The sequence below is a fragment of the Poecile atricapillus genome, chromosome 2 (genome assembly GCF_030490865.1).
Source record: "Poecile atricapillus isolate bPoeAtr1 chromosome 2, bPoeAtr1.hap1, whole genome shotgun sequence".
NCBI lineage: Eukaryota > Metazoa > Chordata > Aves > Passeriformes > Paridae > Poecile > Poecile atricapillus.
Window position 1 is genome coordinate 30,430,516 of NC_081250.1, and position 19,561 is coordinate 30,450,076.

The 19,561-nt window shown below is 39.4% G+C and overlaps 1 protein-coding gene across 6 annotated transcripts in view; it reads left to right on the forward strand.

Annotated features, from left to right (window-relative positions):
• Positions 1 to 19,561, forward strand: part of HDAC9 (histone deacetylase 9) — a 460,460-nt gene that overhangs the window by 168,695 nt on the left and 272,204 nt on the right. For 3 of the 6 annotated variants that reach the window (XM_058831731.1, XM_058831732.1, XM_058831733.1), the window contains exon 1: positions 13,026 to 13,479. In XM_058831731.1, the coding sequence (XP_058687714.1) occupies positions 13,374 to 13,479 (106 nt within the window). In that variant the 5' untranslated portion in view covers positions 13,026 to 13,373. Of the gene's footprint in view, positions 1 to 13,025; positions 13,480 to 19,561 lie in introns of those variants that run through there. The other 3 variants (XM_058831729.1, XM_058831728.1, XM_058831734.1) reach the window with 3 other exon arrangements.

Below are 19,561 nucleotides of genomic sequence, written 5' to 3' on the forward strand. Positions count from 1 at the left end.
TGATCTCATTAACTTGTCAGTGTACAACAGATTGAATGGCAGAAATTGTTACTTAAAAGTATGCATTTGATTTTTAGGTTTTTTTTGTTTTTGTTTTTTTTTTAATTCATTATCTTGGGCTAAAATTTATGATTTTTTTCTTTAGAACACGTTTTCTTTTAGAACAGCGTTTAGTGTCTACATGAGTGAGATTTGCTGCTTGCCACAACTATTGCTATGCTGTCTTGTTTCTCCTTGTGAATGGAAATACCAGTAAGTTGTAAGCCTTGGAATCTAGAGACATAAAATTTTTTTTAGCTGTGTTTTTTTTGAAAGTGGCAATGTTCTGTAGTTTACAGAACTACATAAAATGTTCTGAAGAAAAGGACAAGTTAAGGGAACACAGGTAAAAACAGAAAGCTTTTGAAATATGAAAGCAAGCAGAGTCTTTTTGTGCTCATCTCTAGCTTTTGAAGAAAAAACATCTACTGTTGCGGTTTAGGGAGATCATATGCAATTTTATTTTGGAAATAATCAGCCATCTAAAGCAATTTAGGCTCTACAAAGCATTCACAGCCATGGGTAGCAATCAATGTTGCCAGTTCCCTGTGGAAGGATGCAGTTTACCAGTTGCTAACCGACTGTGTGCTATAGAAGATAGAGTTTTTGGCAAAAGTGTTTTAGCATAAATAAAGTGTATGTTCTCACCTTCCGTGATGTCTGAGCACCCTTAAAGCACTTTCTAAACAATAATGTGCTTTAATAAACAGCATACTGCTATTTATTCCCATTGGACAGATGGGGAACTGAAACCTAGGGAGTATGGGATCTCTGATCACTGGAAATCTGGGATCAGCAATTGCAATTCGAGACCACTCAATCCTAGTCCCCTAACAATTTTGGGTTTTTTTTAAACATTCATTAACCATCCCTCATGGGTACTTTTAAGAATTATATGATGAATACATAAATGGAAAAATGCCACATTATCTTTTTAAATGTTACCACAGGAAAAGTAGAAACCTGTAAGAAAAAAAAACAGTCAAAAAAAGTCCATTAGTGTTTTGTATGTATCTTGTAGCTATGTGAATGAAAGGCAAATTTTCTTCTTGGTACTGCCAGACTAGGACAGCTGAAGGTTTTGCTTTCTGCCAGTGAAAAATTACATTGCTTCAAGTAGAGAAAAAAAATGTTACTTTGTCAAATATGGGAATTGGTCATCCATGAGAGACAGAAATAGATTATTTCATGCTCCCAATGACAGTGAATGGCACAAGCCATGTTCAGGCTGCTTTGCTGTGTTGTATGTGAAATCAGGTAATGATAATTTACTATCCAAGATGACAAGGATTCAGCTCTATTACAGATTGGGTAAAATAGTATCTTACCAAATCTTGCCTGCAAATTGAAAATTTTAAAACTACATTATTAATTAAATTTAATGATGGACAAAATTAATTTTCTTCAAGTCTGTGTGTTGAGCAGAATAGCACATAACAAGCCTTACTGTATATCGTTTTTCTCTTCCAAAGACAATGAAAATAAATGTAAACTTTATCAAATGAGATGACCAAATTATATGGATTGTTTATCAGCCTCTCCTGTGATGCCAGCAGTGTTGAGACTGTCCGTTTGTCTGCTCAGTGCATAAATGGCACACTGATTGCTGCCTCCTCTGAGACAGGAAAATTACAGGATGGTGGGGGAGTTTTGCACACAAGCATTTAAAGATGTGAAGGAAACCGGAATCCATTAGCTAGTCTAAGTCCTAAGGTACCCTGAATTTCATCTGAATTTCTATGAGAAGTAAAGGCATCAGCTGAAGTCATGTAGAAATTGCCTAACCTAAAATTCCTTTTTTTACATCATCAGAAAACAGTGTGTTCTGTATAGAAACTAATTAAAGAATACTGTTCTCCTTTTCAAAGGAAACCTTAACTGTTTCTTTACCTAATGCAAGTGAGATCTATGCCAGCATGGCTACAAATTGTTAAAACCTTGAAGCTCTAAAAGAACCTGTTTTGAGTTCTAAGATTTTTTTTTTCCCCCTCATAGTGGCCAAAATACTTTTGAGTGCTATTGGCTTTATGCATATCTTTAAATGATGGTGGCTAGTTTAAGTGGTCAGTTATGTTGATTATATGTATTAATATATAAAATGGCATGACCATTTAAATATTTATATAGACCATATATATATATATATATATATATATAATGGCATGGCCATATAGGTTTTCTGTGATTCATCAATGTCTTCAATATGCAAATCTTTTTGAATACCTGTCATATCAGTTAGTAAAAATAATTCTGTGTTGGTATAGCACTGTCAGGAGTCCTTTGAACTTCTGTCACTGTGCTTGTGGTTTGACGAGGCAGAGGATCTCATAAGGATAAAAAGTTCTTGCTTTCTGTGCTTGGGCTTTTGGGGATCTTGCGTTTTTTGTCTGTGCTTTTTGAGCTGTGCTGGAAAACTGATCTGATCTGATCTGATTTCCTTTGAAATGAATAAATATGTGTAAAATCTTGCCATCAGAACAAGCAAAGTAGCAGGAGCACGTAAGGAGCTCCACAACATGATGTTATCAGTGAAGCCTGTGTCCCATCCGACTAAACATCTTTCTACTGATCAGCAGTGCAGCAAGACTGCAGCAATGGCTGTTTTGATTTAAATGTTCCAAAAATATGTTGTTTAGCACACATGGTCTTCTTTAGAGGATGGTCAGATTTAGGATTCTGGAGAAATGGCTGTCCTCGGATTCATGCATGAGAAACACATTCTTTTCCAATTCCACTGGAGAAGAAATTACTGAAGAAGTTACCATGATCATTTGATCCAGCCCTCCACAGATGCAGGTCACTCTGAAGGAGTTACATAGCCACTAATGGTATACTGACCACCCCTGTCCTTTCCCTCTCCTTGCACTGCAGTTGTGTGCACAAACCCCTTTGTGGCATCCTGGGACAAGCTTGTGGTCTTTGGATCAGAAGGCCAAGTATCACAAAACAGCTGAGTTCCAGAAAAAGTGCGTGGGAAATGAAAGCACATCCCAAACTTGTTTGTTGGTGGTGCCTGCAGTGCTAAATAAGTTGGCAAAAAAATGGAATGGGAGCCATAGGACTGTAAAAGATTGACTGATGATATATTTCTGTTGGCAACCATCCTGGTGTATTTCCAGCCCGACATTCCTTTTGGTAGGTATGCCTTGGAGATTTCCCCTTGCAAATATAGTTAGTTGCTCAACTTCTCAACTTATTCATTCTCTGTTGGGTCCCAGAATAGCATACTGTGTCTCTGAATTGCTGGAGGCTTTCTGCTGCATCTGAGAGGACACTAAATGAACAAAAGTACATACAATGATTTAGGGCCCAAGTCAATAAAATACTCAGTCATCACATGTTTTAATCAGGACACTTGCTTATGTACCTTTTAGATTTTTTTGTTGTTGTTGTTTATGTCAGTGTACTTGTGCTTTAGTATTTCAGCTGTGATGTGTGACACCAATAGCTGAAAGTGCTTTAAAACTGTTTAAATTTTTATATACACACATGAGACTTCTATGAGAAATGTGCTTTGTATGCCTGTAAATTAGTGATTGAAAGAAAATTGTGTGATTAAATAGCTAACAATAGCATTTTATTTGAAGTTTCTACATAAAACCAGCTCTGCTGCATTACTTCAAGTAAATTATTCCTTAAATGCAAGGTTGTCACATTCATGTATAGTCCAAAAATGGAGACAAGCATTTCTTTAGAATGGTAAGCAAATTAATATTATAAAACATGAGGATGTTATTTTTAGAAGCATTCTTACTGGTAATTAAAAAATAGTTTGACCAAAATTAAGCCTGTTTCATCATACTGGTAATTAACTTATGTGGGTTTTTTTCAGCCCTATTATTATTACAGCACATCTATTTTTATTTAAGGTGGTGCCCAAATTTGCTGCACCCCTTTTTCAGATAACACAAAACCAGTCGCATGGCTTTAGTTATCATCCTTTGTCTTCTGAGATGTGGAAAGCTGCTAAGTCATGGCAGGTAAACCATTTGCTAACTGTATGTTCACTTTATAGTTGCCCAAGTTTTATGTCTCCACCTTTTTAGCTTTGCTTTTTTCCTCTGGAATTCTGGCAGAGGTAAGGAGAGAAGATGGAGAAAAATATTAAAGATAATCTGGACTGCGATTTCTTTATTCATTCATGTGGACACAGTCCACATTTGATACATGCCACCTTGATCTGTCTAGCTTTTGTCCCTTGATACTTTTAGCCAAGACTGCCACTTATCCTGTGTATAGCATTATTTCCTGGGCTGCTGAAAACGCACTTATTTTTTTCATAGACTAAACATAACACTTTGTTTGGATTATATTCATATTAAAAAAAAAATAAAAATCCAAATCTCTGTACTTTGTACTGAAATGTACTTAGCAGTTTATTTCATTGGCAAGTGCTTTAACAAGAGGAGAAGGGACTGGAAATGAAGTGCAGCCACAGCATGCACAGACTAGTCCATCTGTGACTGACAACTTGAGTGAGACCTGGCCTATGATAGTGCAGATCCTCTGATTTGTTGACTGAAAAAATATTGTTTTCCTGCCATTTTCACCTGCCTTGCCACCCTGTTCTCTTGACTACCAACCAGCAAGGTATGAAATGCATAGATTACTGCTATGATATTTTTAGAACACGCCTTGAGCCGAAGTTTGATCCAACATTTTGAATGGTCAGAAGCTTAAGGTCATAGAAAATAGTCTGTCTTCTCTGCTCATGGCATTGAAATTCCAGCACTAGCAGTTACTTTTCACTTACTACTTCTTTTTTGGACTGCCCTTTCCCAGCAGCAATTAGGGTTGAAGTTACTACAAGAGGTTTCCCCTCCCAGATTCCTTAAAAGACATAAATATATCTGATTGAAGTGGATTAGAATGGGAGTATTGTCTGAACATGGATTCAGTGTATCATCTTCCTGCTTCCCCAGGTTTTTAGTGCAAATTATCAGTTCTGAACTGTGCAATTTTTTAGCCATTGCACAGTGCTTTGAGGCTCAGAAGAATCTGGCAAGTTTTTTGTGACCAGTTCTCATTCTAGGAAACTAGGGCTTGGGACCAGCCTTGTCCCTTTGTCCTAGAGAGCTCGAGCACCCACATCTTTCTCCTTTAAGCCAGAGAAGGGACAGATGAGGGACGTGTGGAAGCAGCAGCTGCAGCTGCCCACGTCTGCCTGCTGAGGTGTGACTTTGCTGGGCATTAGCTGTGGCTTTCCTCTCAATTTGTTCCTCCCCTTTTGTGGGATCAAGTGCCTAGCAAATTGAACATTGCAAGATTTGGCTCAATCAGCTTGAAGGATGGGTAAAAGCCTTCTTAGAGCTGGTTTGGCCTTAGGAATACCAGTAGGAAGCCCGTATTTACAAAAGTCAAGCTTGTGACACATTTTGGCAGTGCTGTAGTACATTTTAAAGATATTTTCAGTTGCAGTAAGTAGCTGCATTAAGATTTTCAAGGTGGTTTGCTTAGCTAAAGGGAGAGGTTATATTTTCTTGAAATGTGTGTGTATTGTAATTTTCATTTTCATTTCAGATTGAAACCTTGCTTTCCATTGTATTTTGATTTTTTCCCCTCTTTTGCAATCTATCAATTTGTTGGCTACACAAGGAAAATTAAGATCATACTGCTCCTCAGCAGATATCCTGGTTCTGCTGAAGTCAGGCAAAATATTTACAGTTTATCCAATGAAGTCACAGTTTCATCCTTTTAGCATTGCCCCAAATTCACCAACAGCTCCCAAGCTGGTGAATATTGGTAACATTTTGGGTTGCAGATCTGTTCCTTATCAAATTCAAGAGGATGAACAAAATTAGATGAAAACTCTATCTGGGTTCACTGGAACATTTTGAAAAAAAAAAAGACCAGGAGAGGATTGTTGCCATCCTGGCCCAGCTAACCATGAGGATTTTGTGTGGTTTCACAACATTATTGACCAGTATGAGATATGACCTTTTCAGAGCGCGGCAGTGGTCAATTTGTTACTGCTCTCAGGGGCATGTTTGTGCATCCAATGCTATTTCTCCATGTGCTTGAATGCTCCCCTGTGAGGGGTGGAGATGCTGGGAGAGGAAGGAGATCCAAGCAGGCAGCACACTGGTGTGTGCACACAGCTGAGCACATGGTCTGCCACCTCAGGTCCATTCCTTGGCCCACACATTAAAGGAGGCCCTTTTTAGCGCTGTGTGTGAAATGTTTTTTTCTTGGCTAAGCTTCCAGTGGCCTGTAGTGACAGTTCACTGAATTAATTTAATTTTTTTTTATCTTTAAGAAAACATCTTGTTTCAAAATTTAAAAGTGGAATTGTTCCAATCTACCTTGGTATCTATCTACTATAAATCTGCTATAAATCTATTATAGCTTTATAATCAGCTTGTAATATATTATGTAAAGCCACCCCATCACCTCATGAATCCAAGCCTGTATTTAGAAAGACCCTATTTTTGAAATATAATTACTTGATGTAAAAGGGCAGCTTTGAATAGCAAAATGAAGCAAACATTTTGTGGCGTTTTTTCCCCACAAAGGCTTTTTTCCCAAGTTATTTACAGTGCACTCCATTGTTCTACTCTATTCCAGTATTGTAGGAAAGTAAACATACCTTGGACTAAGAAAAAAAGAACAAAAATTAAGCCTCTGCTTTTCAGGAGAGGAAGATTTCAAATAATAAAATTATTTCTGATATAGGAACAATTTGTTTAGTTTTGTATATGTTACTATGGAACGTATTATTCCATCAATTCCATCAATTAAGCAATACTTAGTAGTTCTTTTTAGTGTTGAAGGTACCTGAAGTGGGAACTGGCTGATGGACATGGATGTACTTACATTAATGATTGGACTCAACGATCTTAGAGGTCTTTTTCAATCTAAACAATTCCATGATTCTACCCCTATGATCTTACCTTTTAGAGTCATGAGATAAGATCTGTCTGAATTCTACAAGACCTGCCTTAAGCTTGACTCCCAGAACTGTTAAAGCTTTCTTTTCAGAGACATGGTCAGTATTGATGTAAAGCTCATTTGTAAGTTGCTGCAGTGTTTGAAGCATGCTTTAAATGCATGTCCACCTCTGGCTTGAGTTTTTATAATCGATTTTTCTTAAGGCCTTTTTTCTTAACAGAAAGACCATTTTGCTACCCCACTGGACATCTTGCCCTGTGTATTGTAGACAATGCCAAGACACCCCTAGGCTTTATCAATAAGCTTACTACCACAAGTCTTTAAGTTTCCACTTTTCAAAGGTTTTCCATACCCATTTTATGCATGTGGCATGTCTAGCCATCCTTAGTTTTTCAGTGTTCTTTTTGAACTATTTATACTGGGAGAAGTTACAGTATTCAAAGATATTCTGTGAGATGTATTACATCTCACTGCTTTTATTCAGTACAAACTTGTTTTATTTAGAAGGATTTTATTAGCCTTTTTGGTCCTGGTGTAATCCTAGGAGCTTTTATTTGGTTGGCTGGCTTCTGCTATGATTCCAAATCCTTTGCATGGCCATTGGTTTCCACAGTTCAATTCTCCAGGCAGCATGCATGGCCTACATTTCTTGTCTTAAATCCAAAAAAAACCACTCAAACCCAGGCATATATTACAAGCTAGAGATGGTGTTCCTATTGGTTTTCCAGCCATAGGGATTTAGTAGTCTGTTGTCCAGGAGCAGTGACCAGGTGATCTGACCTGCCAGACTACCCATGATTAGGAGATGCAGTGCAAAACCCTGCACAGAGATTCAGATTATCTGCTCATTAGGTGTGCAACAAGCTTGAAATGCCTGGAGGATGCTGAACATATTGGCAGCTGTCCCAGGTGATGTGCTCGAGTGTTCCTTTCCGCATTTCCACCCAGGTGTGCCTGGTGGAGCCAGGAGCAGCAGACACAGCGCTGATGTCTCTCTAAGGAAGGTGGGCATAGCCATGAAGAGCCAGGAAATCTCATATTGCTCATATCTTCTCTAAACTCAAGAATGGCATAAAAGGGACAAAGTGCTTTGCTGCTCTGAGACATTTATTTGTCAGTATCTGATGTTGCTTTGGCTTGTGTTGTTTATGTACAATTTACCTCAGTCTTGCCACCAAACATGGAGATTATAGTTCCAAATTGATAAATAACTTTGTCAACAGAATAAATGAATTCTGTATATTTTCCCTAACCTAAATATTTATTTACTTCATAGCTCGATATTAGTGTTAGGGTCTTTTTATTACCTGAGCTTTGTGATTCAGGAAAGCAACTTTGAATTTATGAAGCCCTTAAGCATATGCTTAACTGAAGCCTTGTGCTTATAATCAACCATGTGCTGTTGAGCTGTCCTGAATCTAGGACTTAATTTCTAGTAGATTTATTTATGTGAACAAAAAATTGTATTTTAGGAGGAGAAAGAAGTGATGTCATCAACTAGTTACAAAACCCCTGAGCTAATTTGCATGAGAAAGATGCAAGGCTCTTTGTATTCTTATACAAGAGATGATAAGAGAGCCGTACATTTATCTAGTGTAGCACTTCTTATCCTCAAAACTTTGTAAAGTTTTATTCTCCATTGTTTGTCACAAAATCCCCTAAAGCTACAGATATGCCTTTCTTTGTCCCAGAAAATTCCTTTGAAGCTTGAATTGAGCTAAAACACTAGAATTGCAGTTTCCTCTGCACTTAAAAAATGTCCATCACATGGTTTCCCAGCACTGCAAAGAAGAGCACCATGTACTCCTGCACAGGCAGTGCCAAAGCTTGCTACACAGAGAATTGGTTGGAAACATTCCTGTACTTTGTATTTCTAACCAGAGCACATGGATTAAGTGATCCATTCTAACTCCTCCAGGACTTGGAATATGGTCCCTTGGTTCCAAGAGGGATCAGGACCCGATCATTAGAGCATCTCCCCTGATTTCTTTCTGCTCCCAAACCATCTGTTTCTCTGTGGTAATAGTCTTTTGCTGTTCGTTAACGTGGTTAATCCTCTAGCGTAAGCTGTAGTAATTTATGCTGGATGTTTGGGTTTCATGTGGTACTAATGGTATCTAATGATCTGTGGCTTCAGAAACATCTGTTCTATACAATAGTTAATTTTTTTATTTTCTTTCCTTTTTTTCTTTTTTTTTTTTTTTTAAATCCCAGTAATTGGATACACAGAAACAGTTAGGAAGTCTTTAGGTTGCAAAGATTAGAACTCAAACCTTTGGTACTGAAATAGGCCAAATTTAATACTACTCATGCAACCTTAATTTAGCCCCCACTTGTTTATGAATTGTTTGACATTGATGCATGTTATTACTCGCTGCCTTTTCACTTGCCAAATGAAAAAGAGGCTGAAAGAAGGTTGAATGGGACACCTGTAAGATGGCAGGTGTCACTTAGGCATATGACTAGAAGCTAGAGAATATCTCTTTTTTCAACATGTTAAATATTTGTGTGATACAATTGAGCAATATGACAAAAAAAAATCTATCCATGTACTCATTTAAAAGCAAGAAACCTGCAAAAGTTGAAACTAAATTGTTATTATTAATGAAGGCAATGCTCCAGAACAGCATGAGTGAGAAATGGGATGTGCTAAAAACAATCAGTAATATACTGTTTGTACTTCGAAAAGAAAACAAAAATTAAATTATTAAAAAAAGACAAAAGTATTACTTAATTATAATGTTGCAGAGTTAATAATGCAATAGAAATCCTAGCTCTTTCTAATTTGAGGGCTCCATTTCTCAGTCTTCATGTTGCAGTAATGTGGTTTCCAAATTTAATTTCCTTATATTTATTTGTTTTTAACAACTCAGAGGGAAAATAAGAGAAACACATTGTGAAAATACTATAATGAGATCACAGTGCTACTAACATGCCTTACGTTTTCTATAAAGTGCCTGATTGGTTTGGAGTCACCTCAGCAGCACTAAATCATTTCAGCAGTTTACTCTCACTGCCAGTGTCATTAAACTTCTCCAAGTTTAGGAAATGCATTTGAAAAAAATAGAAAAAAATCCCCTCATGTTCCTGTATGAAAATGTCACCTTATAACATCCATAGCTTCAAAAATAAAAACCAGATTTTCTGCAGGCATGAACCCTTTATCCTTCCCCTGTGGGACTCTTTAAGAGCTCCTTAAATTCACGTGATCATGCAGTTAAAGTCTGGGCTGACTCAGCAAAGTGTTTAACTATGTGCTTCAATTCTATTGCAATCAATAGAATTTGAGAATGTGCTTAAATACTATGTTGAAAAGAAATGGATTTACACGTGTTTTAAACCTAAGCATGTACCAAAGTAGGCTTATAATATGTCAAAGCAAGTCGGAAGAATTCAGGTTGTAAAAACCCTACCTTTGGGGTGACTGACTTCATAACTAAAATATTTTAATATAGTTTTTATGTATCATCTAAAATGTAAAGCATAATGCTGTAGCTATTATGGTCTGTGAATTAGTGAACGTAAGACAGTTTATGTGTCTGTCAGTTTAAAACAGGTACATCAAAATTAAGAACACTTGCAGCTAAATATCTAAATTTATATTTTCTGGTCTTGAATATAGTTTGCTTTTAGTTAGTTACTGAAGTAGTTGAAGTAATTTATAGCTGTGAACACTATCTTTAAAAACGCAGCTGCATGTATAAGAAGTTACAAACACATATGGGTACCTTAATACCAGGATGCCACACTCCACAGTTTTCCTTGTTCTGACCTGTTTTTTACTTATTCCTCCCGTGTTTCCCTGTAATATGAAACTTGATTATTTTGAGGCGCTGAATCACCAAACAGCGTCATGTTCTGTTTGGCTGAAAGGCATAAGCAATTCCACTTTTTCTATTTACTTCTGTCTATAAAAAGCTTTTTCTGCCTTAGAGGAGATTTCTCCTTCTACCATTGATGCCTCTTGCACTGTGTTAAACTGCCCTGTACTGTAGAAAGGACAGATATTTCCCACAAAACATTTGGGTATTTTTATTATATTTTCCTGAGAAAATGTTTATGATACCAAATTGTCAGCAATCAGTGATGCGATGGTATGAGTTGTGCCCATTGGAAATCTGTAACACCCTACCTGTGTCTGTGCTGCCCCTGCCCCTGCTGATGCCCCTTTGCAGACTGGCTGCCACCCGCAGAGCTTCACTGCTTCCCCAGGAGCCTGGGAAAACAGGGGTAAGGGAGGAAAACGCCACGGAGAGCCGGGTGGCAAGGAGAGATAGGTGCTAACTTGAGGATTCGGCAGGGAAAACCCCTGCTGCTGCCTGCTGCTCCGATCTCCCTCTGTCCAGGGGGCAGCTCCTAACTCTCAGCAGGGCCAGGTGGAAGCACATGGAGGAAGCAAAGGGTTGGGATGACAGGAAGACTTGAGCCACCGATTTCCAAGGTGCCATCAAGCAGCCAAACATCACAGGAGTGTCACAGTACTTTGTTACTGGGAATCTTTTCTTCGGTAACACAATTGTGAGAAGTATATTTAAAAATATACTGCCCTTGGCTGTGTTCTGTCTTGTAAGCTAAAGAGCATATGGAAGAGTCTTCACCAAAAGGCAGAAGAGAGCCCCAAATTCTTGTCTTCAGGAGCAAAATATTACATTGATACCTGAGAATTTTGTGGATTTCTGGAAAGTTCCAATACAGCTTCTGTATTGGTTTCTTGATTATGGTGAGGAATCACATCCCAGTGGCCACTGTTGCTGCTGTTGAGCAGGAACATAGAAACAGACTTGTAATTTTGGTAGGAGAGTAGTCAAGCTGCTCTATAATACAGGTAGCAATAGGCTTTGATCACCTGTATAAAAAGTGCTGTAAGGCATGGTAGGACTCCAAGAAGTAAAGTACTGTCTGTAACACTGAAATAAAAGTTATCTGTGTGTAGATATATTAATCATCAAATGAGATGCAACTTTTTGAAACACCGGTATGAAAAATGAACTTCACAATGTGTGAAACTTGCAAACCACAGAGGAGCATGGTGCTGTTTTCTGATACACTGTCAAAAGCTGCTCTTCTGAAACCACATCATGTTGGAGAACTAAAAAAGACGCTGTGTAAATTGCCTAATGCTTTTAAAAATAAGTGTGAACTACTCAGCTCCTCTCCAAATTTTAGCAAGTCAACCAAATAGTGCATAGTCGGTAAGCGTGTCTAACCCGCTGTGCCACAACTGGTGACTTACTATAAGAATTATACGAAGCATGCTAAATACGGAAAGGCTGCTTATAGCTGCACGCACAAAACGCGGTCCCGCACTGACATCTGCCCCCGCCTGCTGCTCCCCCCGGCCCGATGAGCTGCAGCAATCGCCTCTCCGGCGGCGGCTGCGGGTCCTGCAGGGAGCTGCCGGCCGCCTGGCTCCGCTGCCAAAGCCAACTGTGGCGTAGCCAGAGAAACGGGCAGCAAAAATAGAACAGCAGGATGGCTGCGCGTGGGCGAGGCAGAAACCACATCGCCAGCAAAACCTCCCGGCGTTATTTTAGGACCGATACAGACAGAGGCCGTGGCGTTTTGCTCTCTTTTCACAAAACACTCCCCGGGGGAGGGTGAGCGGGGAGAGGGGCGCGAGTCCCGGGCGAGGACCGTCCCTGTCCCGCTCCTGTCTTCCTGCCCTCCCTGGCGTATCCCCAGTGACACGGGCTGGGCAGGGGGAAGGGGTTAATCGAGCTCGGGGCCGGGCGGCGCGCAGAGGACGGGCGGCGGTTTGAAAGACAGAGACTGGACAGCTGTGTTTGCTGTGGTATTTTTAAACGCATTAATGCAGGCTCCAATCACCCGGCCATGCTTGACCTATTTTTGGCTCAGGCCGGCCATTGTTCTATTTCTGCCGCCGCTGGGCCACGAGGGTGTCAATTCAAATGCAAATGAGTTATCGCTGCTGCTCCCGCCAACTTCGCCCAGGCGCCTGGCCGAGGGACAGCCGGGAGCGGAGAGGGACGCGGGCACAGCAACGCGGGGCTAGGCTCGGGTCAACTCGGTTAAACCCTCCGCGGCTCCCGGTCCCTGGAAAGGTGGCTTATTCGGTTTGATGGTTTGTTAGAGGCAGTTTCCCCCCCACCCGCCCTGCCAGGAAGCCCAAAGCGCAGAGATATTTCTTCATTTCTTCTTCCACCTGCCGCTGGCTGCCCGAACGCAACTGCTCAAACTCGGCAGCGCTCAGCCCCCCGCACGCTCACGGCTCCCTTCCTGCGGGCGGGGGCTGCCGACACCGGATTTGGGCTCCTTCCCTCTCCTCATAGATACTTGTGCAAATGCTTAAACACTGCTAATTGCCGAAGCATATTATCTTACAACCCTCGCTGGAGGAGGTAGGACCGCAGAGGGTCGTGCCCGACGCCTGTGTGCAAGTGCAGTGATGAATCTCTTGTGTAGCTGAAGTGCAGACCAGTTGGAATATGCTGCAGACAATTTACGAGAGTGAATCGTGTTTTTCCTCAGATGGGGTTTCTGGACGTGAACAGCTCTTGGCTCAGCAAAGAATGCACAGTATGATCAGCTCAGGTAAGAGACAGCTCCGTGCCTTAGACTTGAGTGGCAGACGGGGAACATACAGCCTAGCATGACAAGAAAACACCCTTGCTTTTAAGAAGTGACTTTATTTTTGTGGGCTTTATCTAAATTTATCTAATTCTGGTGGTATTTTAGATAGCAGCTGCTGCTTTTGCGAGGAGTTTGTCTCCTTTGGTCTGCTGCTTTCCAGATGCAGCAAAATGCTCCCAACTGAAGTCGAGTTGGGGTTTCCTTGTTTGTTTTGTTGCGTGATTGCAAAATGGGGCTCATGGTACAGGCTTGTTCACAGGAAGAGGCTTCCTCAGACAGACCTTGTCAGGAGGCTGCATTTAGAGCCCCTCATAAGCAATTCTAGTCATACGTCTATTGTAAACAGGATTTGCTCTTTCTGTGAGTTTCCTTTTCTCTAGTTTGCATATGAAGGGGGTTTTATACCAATTCCTTTCTGTTTTCATTACAGTGCTACTAATGTATATATATAAAAAAAAACGTTTAACACATCTTTAAACTAGCATGGTTTATTTTGTTCCTTTAAAAATATTTGTGAACCTGGCAGTGCTAGTTACATGTAATGGCTCACTGAGATGTAAATTGGATGTGTTATTTCATGAAGGTATTTCGAAGCTCCTCAGAAACAGCACTGCATGTTTCCTCATGTATTTCCAGCTACCCCTGTGTTTTCTAGTTTCTTTACTAGCTGTGTTTGAGATCTGCTACTGAGGATAAATTAACTTGGAAGAATTGTTGCCATTCAATCATGGCAATAAATTAGATGGGCTAAAATGTCAACATTTCACGTTGTCTACCCTTGCCTATTCTCTCCTAAAGTCTGTTAATTCCAGTTCAGTTTTCACTGGGATGAAACTCTTGTCTATTAAGGCACAGTATTTTCTAGTTTATATCTATTTAAACCTAGGTTTCTGACTTTGTTTTTCAGAAAGTGTTAGTTTTATAGAAGATCCTTACGTGGAATGCAGGGTGAATTGTTTGCATGTATTTTAGTCTTAGTTTGTGCCCCCTTTGCTCTTTTTCTTCTTTCCCAAAACTTGACTGACCTCAATTTTTAAAGATAATTATGTGTGTATACCATACCTCTCTTCACATTATACCTTTTTTGGTACACCTGTTGAGCCTATGTCTGTTTTTTAAAAACTGTTTATTTTCCTGCTTTGTAGAAAAAGAGCTAGAAATTTTACTTATGCTCCTTTCTTACATACAGTTTTATATTGTTGGTCACCAATTTCAGCTCCTTTGTCAGGACACAAATCCAGGTGAAGGCATATTTACAATTATGAACAGTGAAGCTCTAGCAAAGACTGTGGGTAAGAGCAAAAGTTTTCCTGGAAGTGTTACAGTTCTTATGCAAAGCCATCCACAGCGTCAACTTCTTGTTCAAGAATTGTTGCTTTGCTTTATTGCATTTCCTTAGTTTTCCTGAACTGCTCAACAGGTGTCCAGTGTTTATAAATGGGTTAAAGATAAGGCTGATTGTGTCCTCTCCCTCCTGTTTGGTTTTTTGTTGTTTGTTTTTTTGGGGGCTTTTATTTTATATTTTTTTTTATGACTAAGTCAAGTTGGAATTAATGGTTCATGAGTGAAAATTTGGGGGGGTTTATCTCACTATGCTACCCTCTAACTGCCAACTAATATAATAGCAATTTTTAAATTTGAAACTCAAGAAAAGGAGGTGATTTTCTGTAAGTTTATAGCTCTGCTTGTCATCATTGGAAATAAGAATGTCACGTAACTGTTGATTTTTATCTGATAGTACATTAGGTAAATCCATATAACATACATAATTTCCCTGTAGTGCCAAGTCAAGACGAGGGAGTGGCTTTAGACTAAAAACAATCCCCACAAAAGCTTATTCAATAACATTATCCAGATAAAAATGTTTAAAAATATATATCTATATATATATTCTGTGTAACATGGAATATTTCTCTGTGTTTCAGCTGGCCTTTAAAATACACAACTAGACTATGAGTAGCTGACATTACACATAGTCTGCAGTTTCAGTTCGTGTTATGTGAAACCTCAAAGCCTGCTGCTGCTCTTGGTTGCAGCTCCCTCAAGTTCAGCATCTTGCAGGATCAGTTCTGGTAACTTTTCATTGTTTCCATGTATGATGCATATAGGGAAGAAAAATACCTAGGGTATGACAGTATGCACTAGCATTTGGAGAAGCCAGGAACAGTCATTTGAATTTTCCTTTTCACAATGACCTTAAAATTATCTTTGCTTAAATGTATGTGACTTATACTCACATTAAAAAGTTGCATGTAGTTAAGAAAATAACAGATTCCTGAAGGTTTGTGCTTTCTCCAAAGATTTCAAGAATAACTTAAACCAGCCAACAACAGTCAGATTTTTAGGTTTGCTGGTTTCCAGATACAATGCACATATATTATGCAACTGATTTTAAACTGGGCTGGAGACATCCCCAAAGAAGACAGGTTCACTGGTCAATGGATTGGATTTGCAAAGCAAAATGTCTAAAAATTTTTTGACATGAGCAGGCATAGGAAATATTTCTGTCATGAGAATCATTTCTCCTGGTATTCCCTCAATTACTGCCTTGCCTGTCTGTCTCCATCCTTGCTTGTAAGTCATACTATGAATGAGATGATCTGGATAGGTACCAATCAAAAGTCTAATTATGAATGGAGCAATCTAGATCGGCGCTGACTCAAGAGGCTGTGTAATTTGCAGACACCTACACCTTACTGCAGAGAGCCGTTTCAGCTATCTTGAGAAGATTGAACTAAATTCTCCCATATGGTGCTGTTGCTCTAAAATGCAGCAGCAAGTGCTGTGCATCTTTATTTAAGAAAATGAAGCTGATGTATTCTTAGTTGATGCCATAATTTTTTTAATTTCACATTAACTAAATAAGTCTGGGGTCTAAAGCCTCTTATTTAGCTGGAATTACTATTTGTCCCTTTTACTTTACACAAAAGGAGTCAATTTCTATGTGTGTGCAATGCCACAGTGGATCCTGACATCCAGCTGGCCTCTGATCTTTCCATGTACAGGTAATAAACTGTAAGTCCTTGAAAAAAAGGCATTTGGTGCAACACATTCCACTGAAAAACACTCATTAAGTTGTAGTTAATAAATAACCAATGCAGGACTACATTTCTTAAATAGATGGTAGTTGTGTGAAGGAGAAGGAAGGACCTACCCAGTCCTGGTATCTGTAGATGTGGGACTTCAGAAAGTAATGCCAGCTTTTAGTGATTTAATACACTGCTGGTTTTTCAAAGGGTAAGGTTGTTAAGTCTTCTCCACTGGACGTATCTTGATGTGCAGCCTTGCAGTACCCTGCCTGAATTCCACCTTGGTTTTTATTGGATAAGGCATCCTCTCTTTCTTGCCCAAAGCTATTGTGTTGAAAAATCAGGAGTTCAAGGAGATCGCGAGCTTAAAGCTTGGCTTGCCAATGAGTTGACAGGTGACCTGAGCAAGTTACACAATCGTGCTTATGTCAGCTAATCCTTCTGTGAAACACAGTAAATGATACCTGTCAGGGTCAGGAATCGATAGAGCAAAACTATTCTAAAGGGAATATAACGGTTCAGAATGATTGATTTGATTGGCTTCACCCCCCCTACAGGTTTGTAAAATACCTGCGATTTCACAAGTGTCGCAAGTGGATGTAGTGAATGTTTATTCTCTGTGCCAGTCAGGAAGTGTAAGCTGTGTCTCTTGAATATAAATGACAGAATTACTGCTGCACGCATCATGCTGTACGTGGGCTGACAGGTCCTCCTGAGCGATCTTCCCTCAGTAAACCCCAGTTTGTCTTCTGTGTTGTCTCTGCCATGTGTCTGCATGACCTTGTATGCGCCTGGATTGCTTTACACATGGATTTATATTGCCTTCAGGGAAAAGTTCTTTGGTATTTGCTCTCCCCTTTTTTTTTTCTGGACAAAACCTTCACCTGCTTACATTTTCTTGTGGAGAACCTGCAGAAAGCAAGTTCATTTAAAGTTTTGCTCTGATACTCATGAAAAACTTGACATATTTGTGTATCTCAGTCAGGTAACAAGCTTCTTACAGATACCAAATGCTTCATTGATGGTATCTCAGGTAGTAACACTTTGGAGAGAGCAGAAAGAATGGGAATAGATGTGCTGAGCTTTGTGGTTCTCTACAAAGTAATGAAAAACTGAGCATGGAAATTCAGTATAGGGAAGTTCTGGATAACAACCAGAGTTGCTTTTTCAATGCCTGTTGTAAAGGTGAGGTACAAAATAATCTGGTGCTTCATAGTAGTAGCAAAGTATTTGAATTAATTGTTAGGGAAGTGTAAGGCCTTAGCCATATACAGTTAATACAATGAGAAGAAACAAGCAACACAGAGCTGCAGGTCTTACGTAGTTAAAATATTGCTAATTTTGAGTAGAGGCTCTGCAATGTATGCTGGACAAAACTTTTGTTATAAATTCAGTTGAACAAAGACATGGTGAAATGGAATGAAGCTGCTTTTTGTTTTATGTTTTGAGACAATATTGAATACAGACCAATGTTGCCAATTTCATGTGTCTAATGCTGTAACAACTAATGCTATAACATTGCCCTTTCCTTCTTTTGTTTTTTTATTCCAGTCATAGCTTCTGATGCTATGTGGTTACCTGATGGTCTTGCTTTGTATTAGGAGGTATATTTATAGGTTGTGAGAAAAGCCTGAAATTCGAAGTACAAGACTGACAAGAATAGCATGTTAGAAAAGCTGGAAAGTAAATAAAAAAAACTACGCAAAACGTCATCTTTCAGTGCTTTTCAGAGACCATTAAACACTGCATTTAGTACAGAGTTTCTCTAGTGCTGGTGCTAGAACACTAGCTCCCCTCTCTTAGGGTGTTGAACTAAATCTCTTTATTGGAAAACAGCTTTTTACTTCAGTCGTTTATTGCTTTACCTGTTTGGCTTTATAAGATGTATTTGTTTGCACAGCACTCAAACACACAGTTCCAGCCAGTCCTCCCTTTTATAAAACTGTGCAGAATACATTTAGTTCATCAAGGTTTGTACTCGATATGTGAACACTTGTAACTCTTCTGCTGCCAGAGCTTTAATCAGACCCACGTTTCTGTGCCGACTGCCCAGCCCCTCTCTTCTGCACTGTCTTTACAGAAAAAACCAAACGCTGGGAGAAAGCAGAATAGATAGGTAGCCTGCAAAATATTCACATTCATTTCAGGTTTTGGTGTAGATGATGGGGGAGATTTCAGATGTTGTTGCATTTTAACCCTTCCCAGCTACTGCTGGGGGTAGAGTTTTATATGTTGGGTACAGTACAAAATATCATAGAAAAACCAATCGGCAGATATTATTGTTGAACACATGAAAAATGCCCTGTTCTGTGGATCTCTTTAACAGGCTGACTCCTCTGGGTCAGTTATTCTTAGCCTAGTTATTTTCATCTTATGGCATTACAGGTCTAAGATTAGCCTGTTAGGCGTTATCATGCCATCTGAGTTACCTCCTAATATAACTGTACACCGGAATGATTATTTATAGACAGAGCATTCTGTCATTTTTGCTTTATTTCTGGTAGTTTAAATAAAGAAGAGCAACATTCAAGAAAAACCACAGATTCCTTCCTGCTGCCAAAACAACATGATAACTGCCTGCTGAGGGGCAGGGATATTGTTTAAAATGTGTGCTTGCAGCAGATGCAAGCATCTTACCTCTCCTAAAACAAGATACCTCAGGGTACCACTGCTTCTGTCTGTTCTGGAGGAGGGAGAGGGGTGCCAGATTGATGCACCAAATGACAGAGTTGAGATGGGGTTGTGGCTGCTGATGAGAACAAGGATAACCAGGTGCTATTTTTAGAGGTCGGCTCTATCAAGCTCCATGTTCAGTGTGAACATGTCACATATGCATAAAGCTCCTCCAAAATGGACCCATCTAGTTTTGTTACATAAAAGTGATGTCTGCTGTGCTAGTAGCCTTCTATGTGATTTTCACGAGACATAACAGGAAGCTTCAGCAAACTGACAAATTTTTAGTAAAGTGTTCTTTACGATTGCTGCAGAAACACTTCTGATCAGTAGCAAAACTT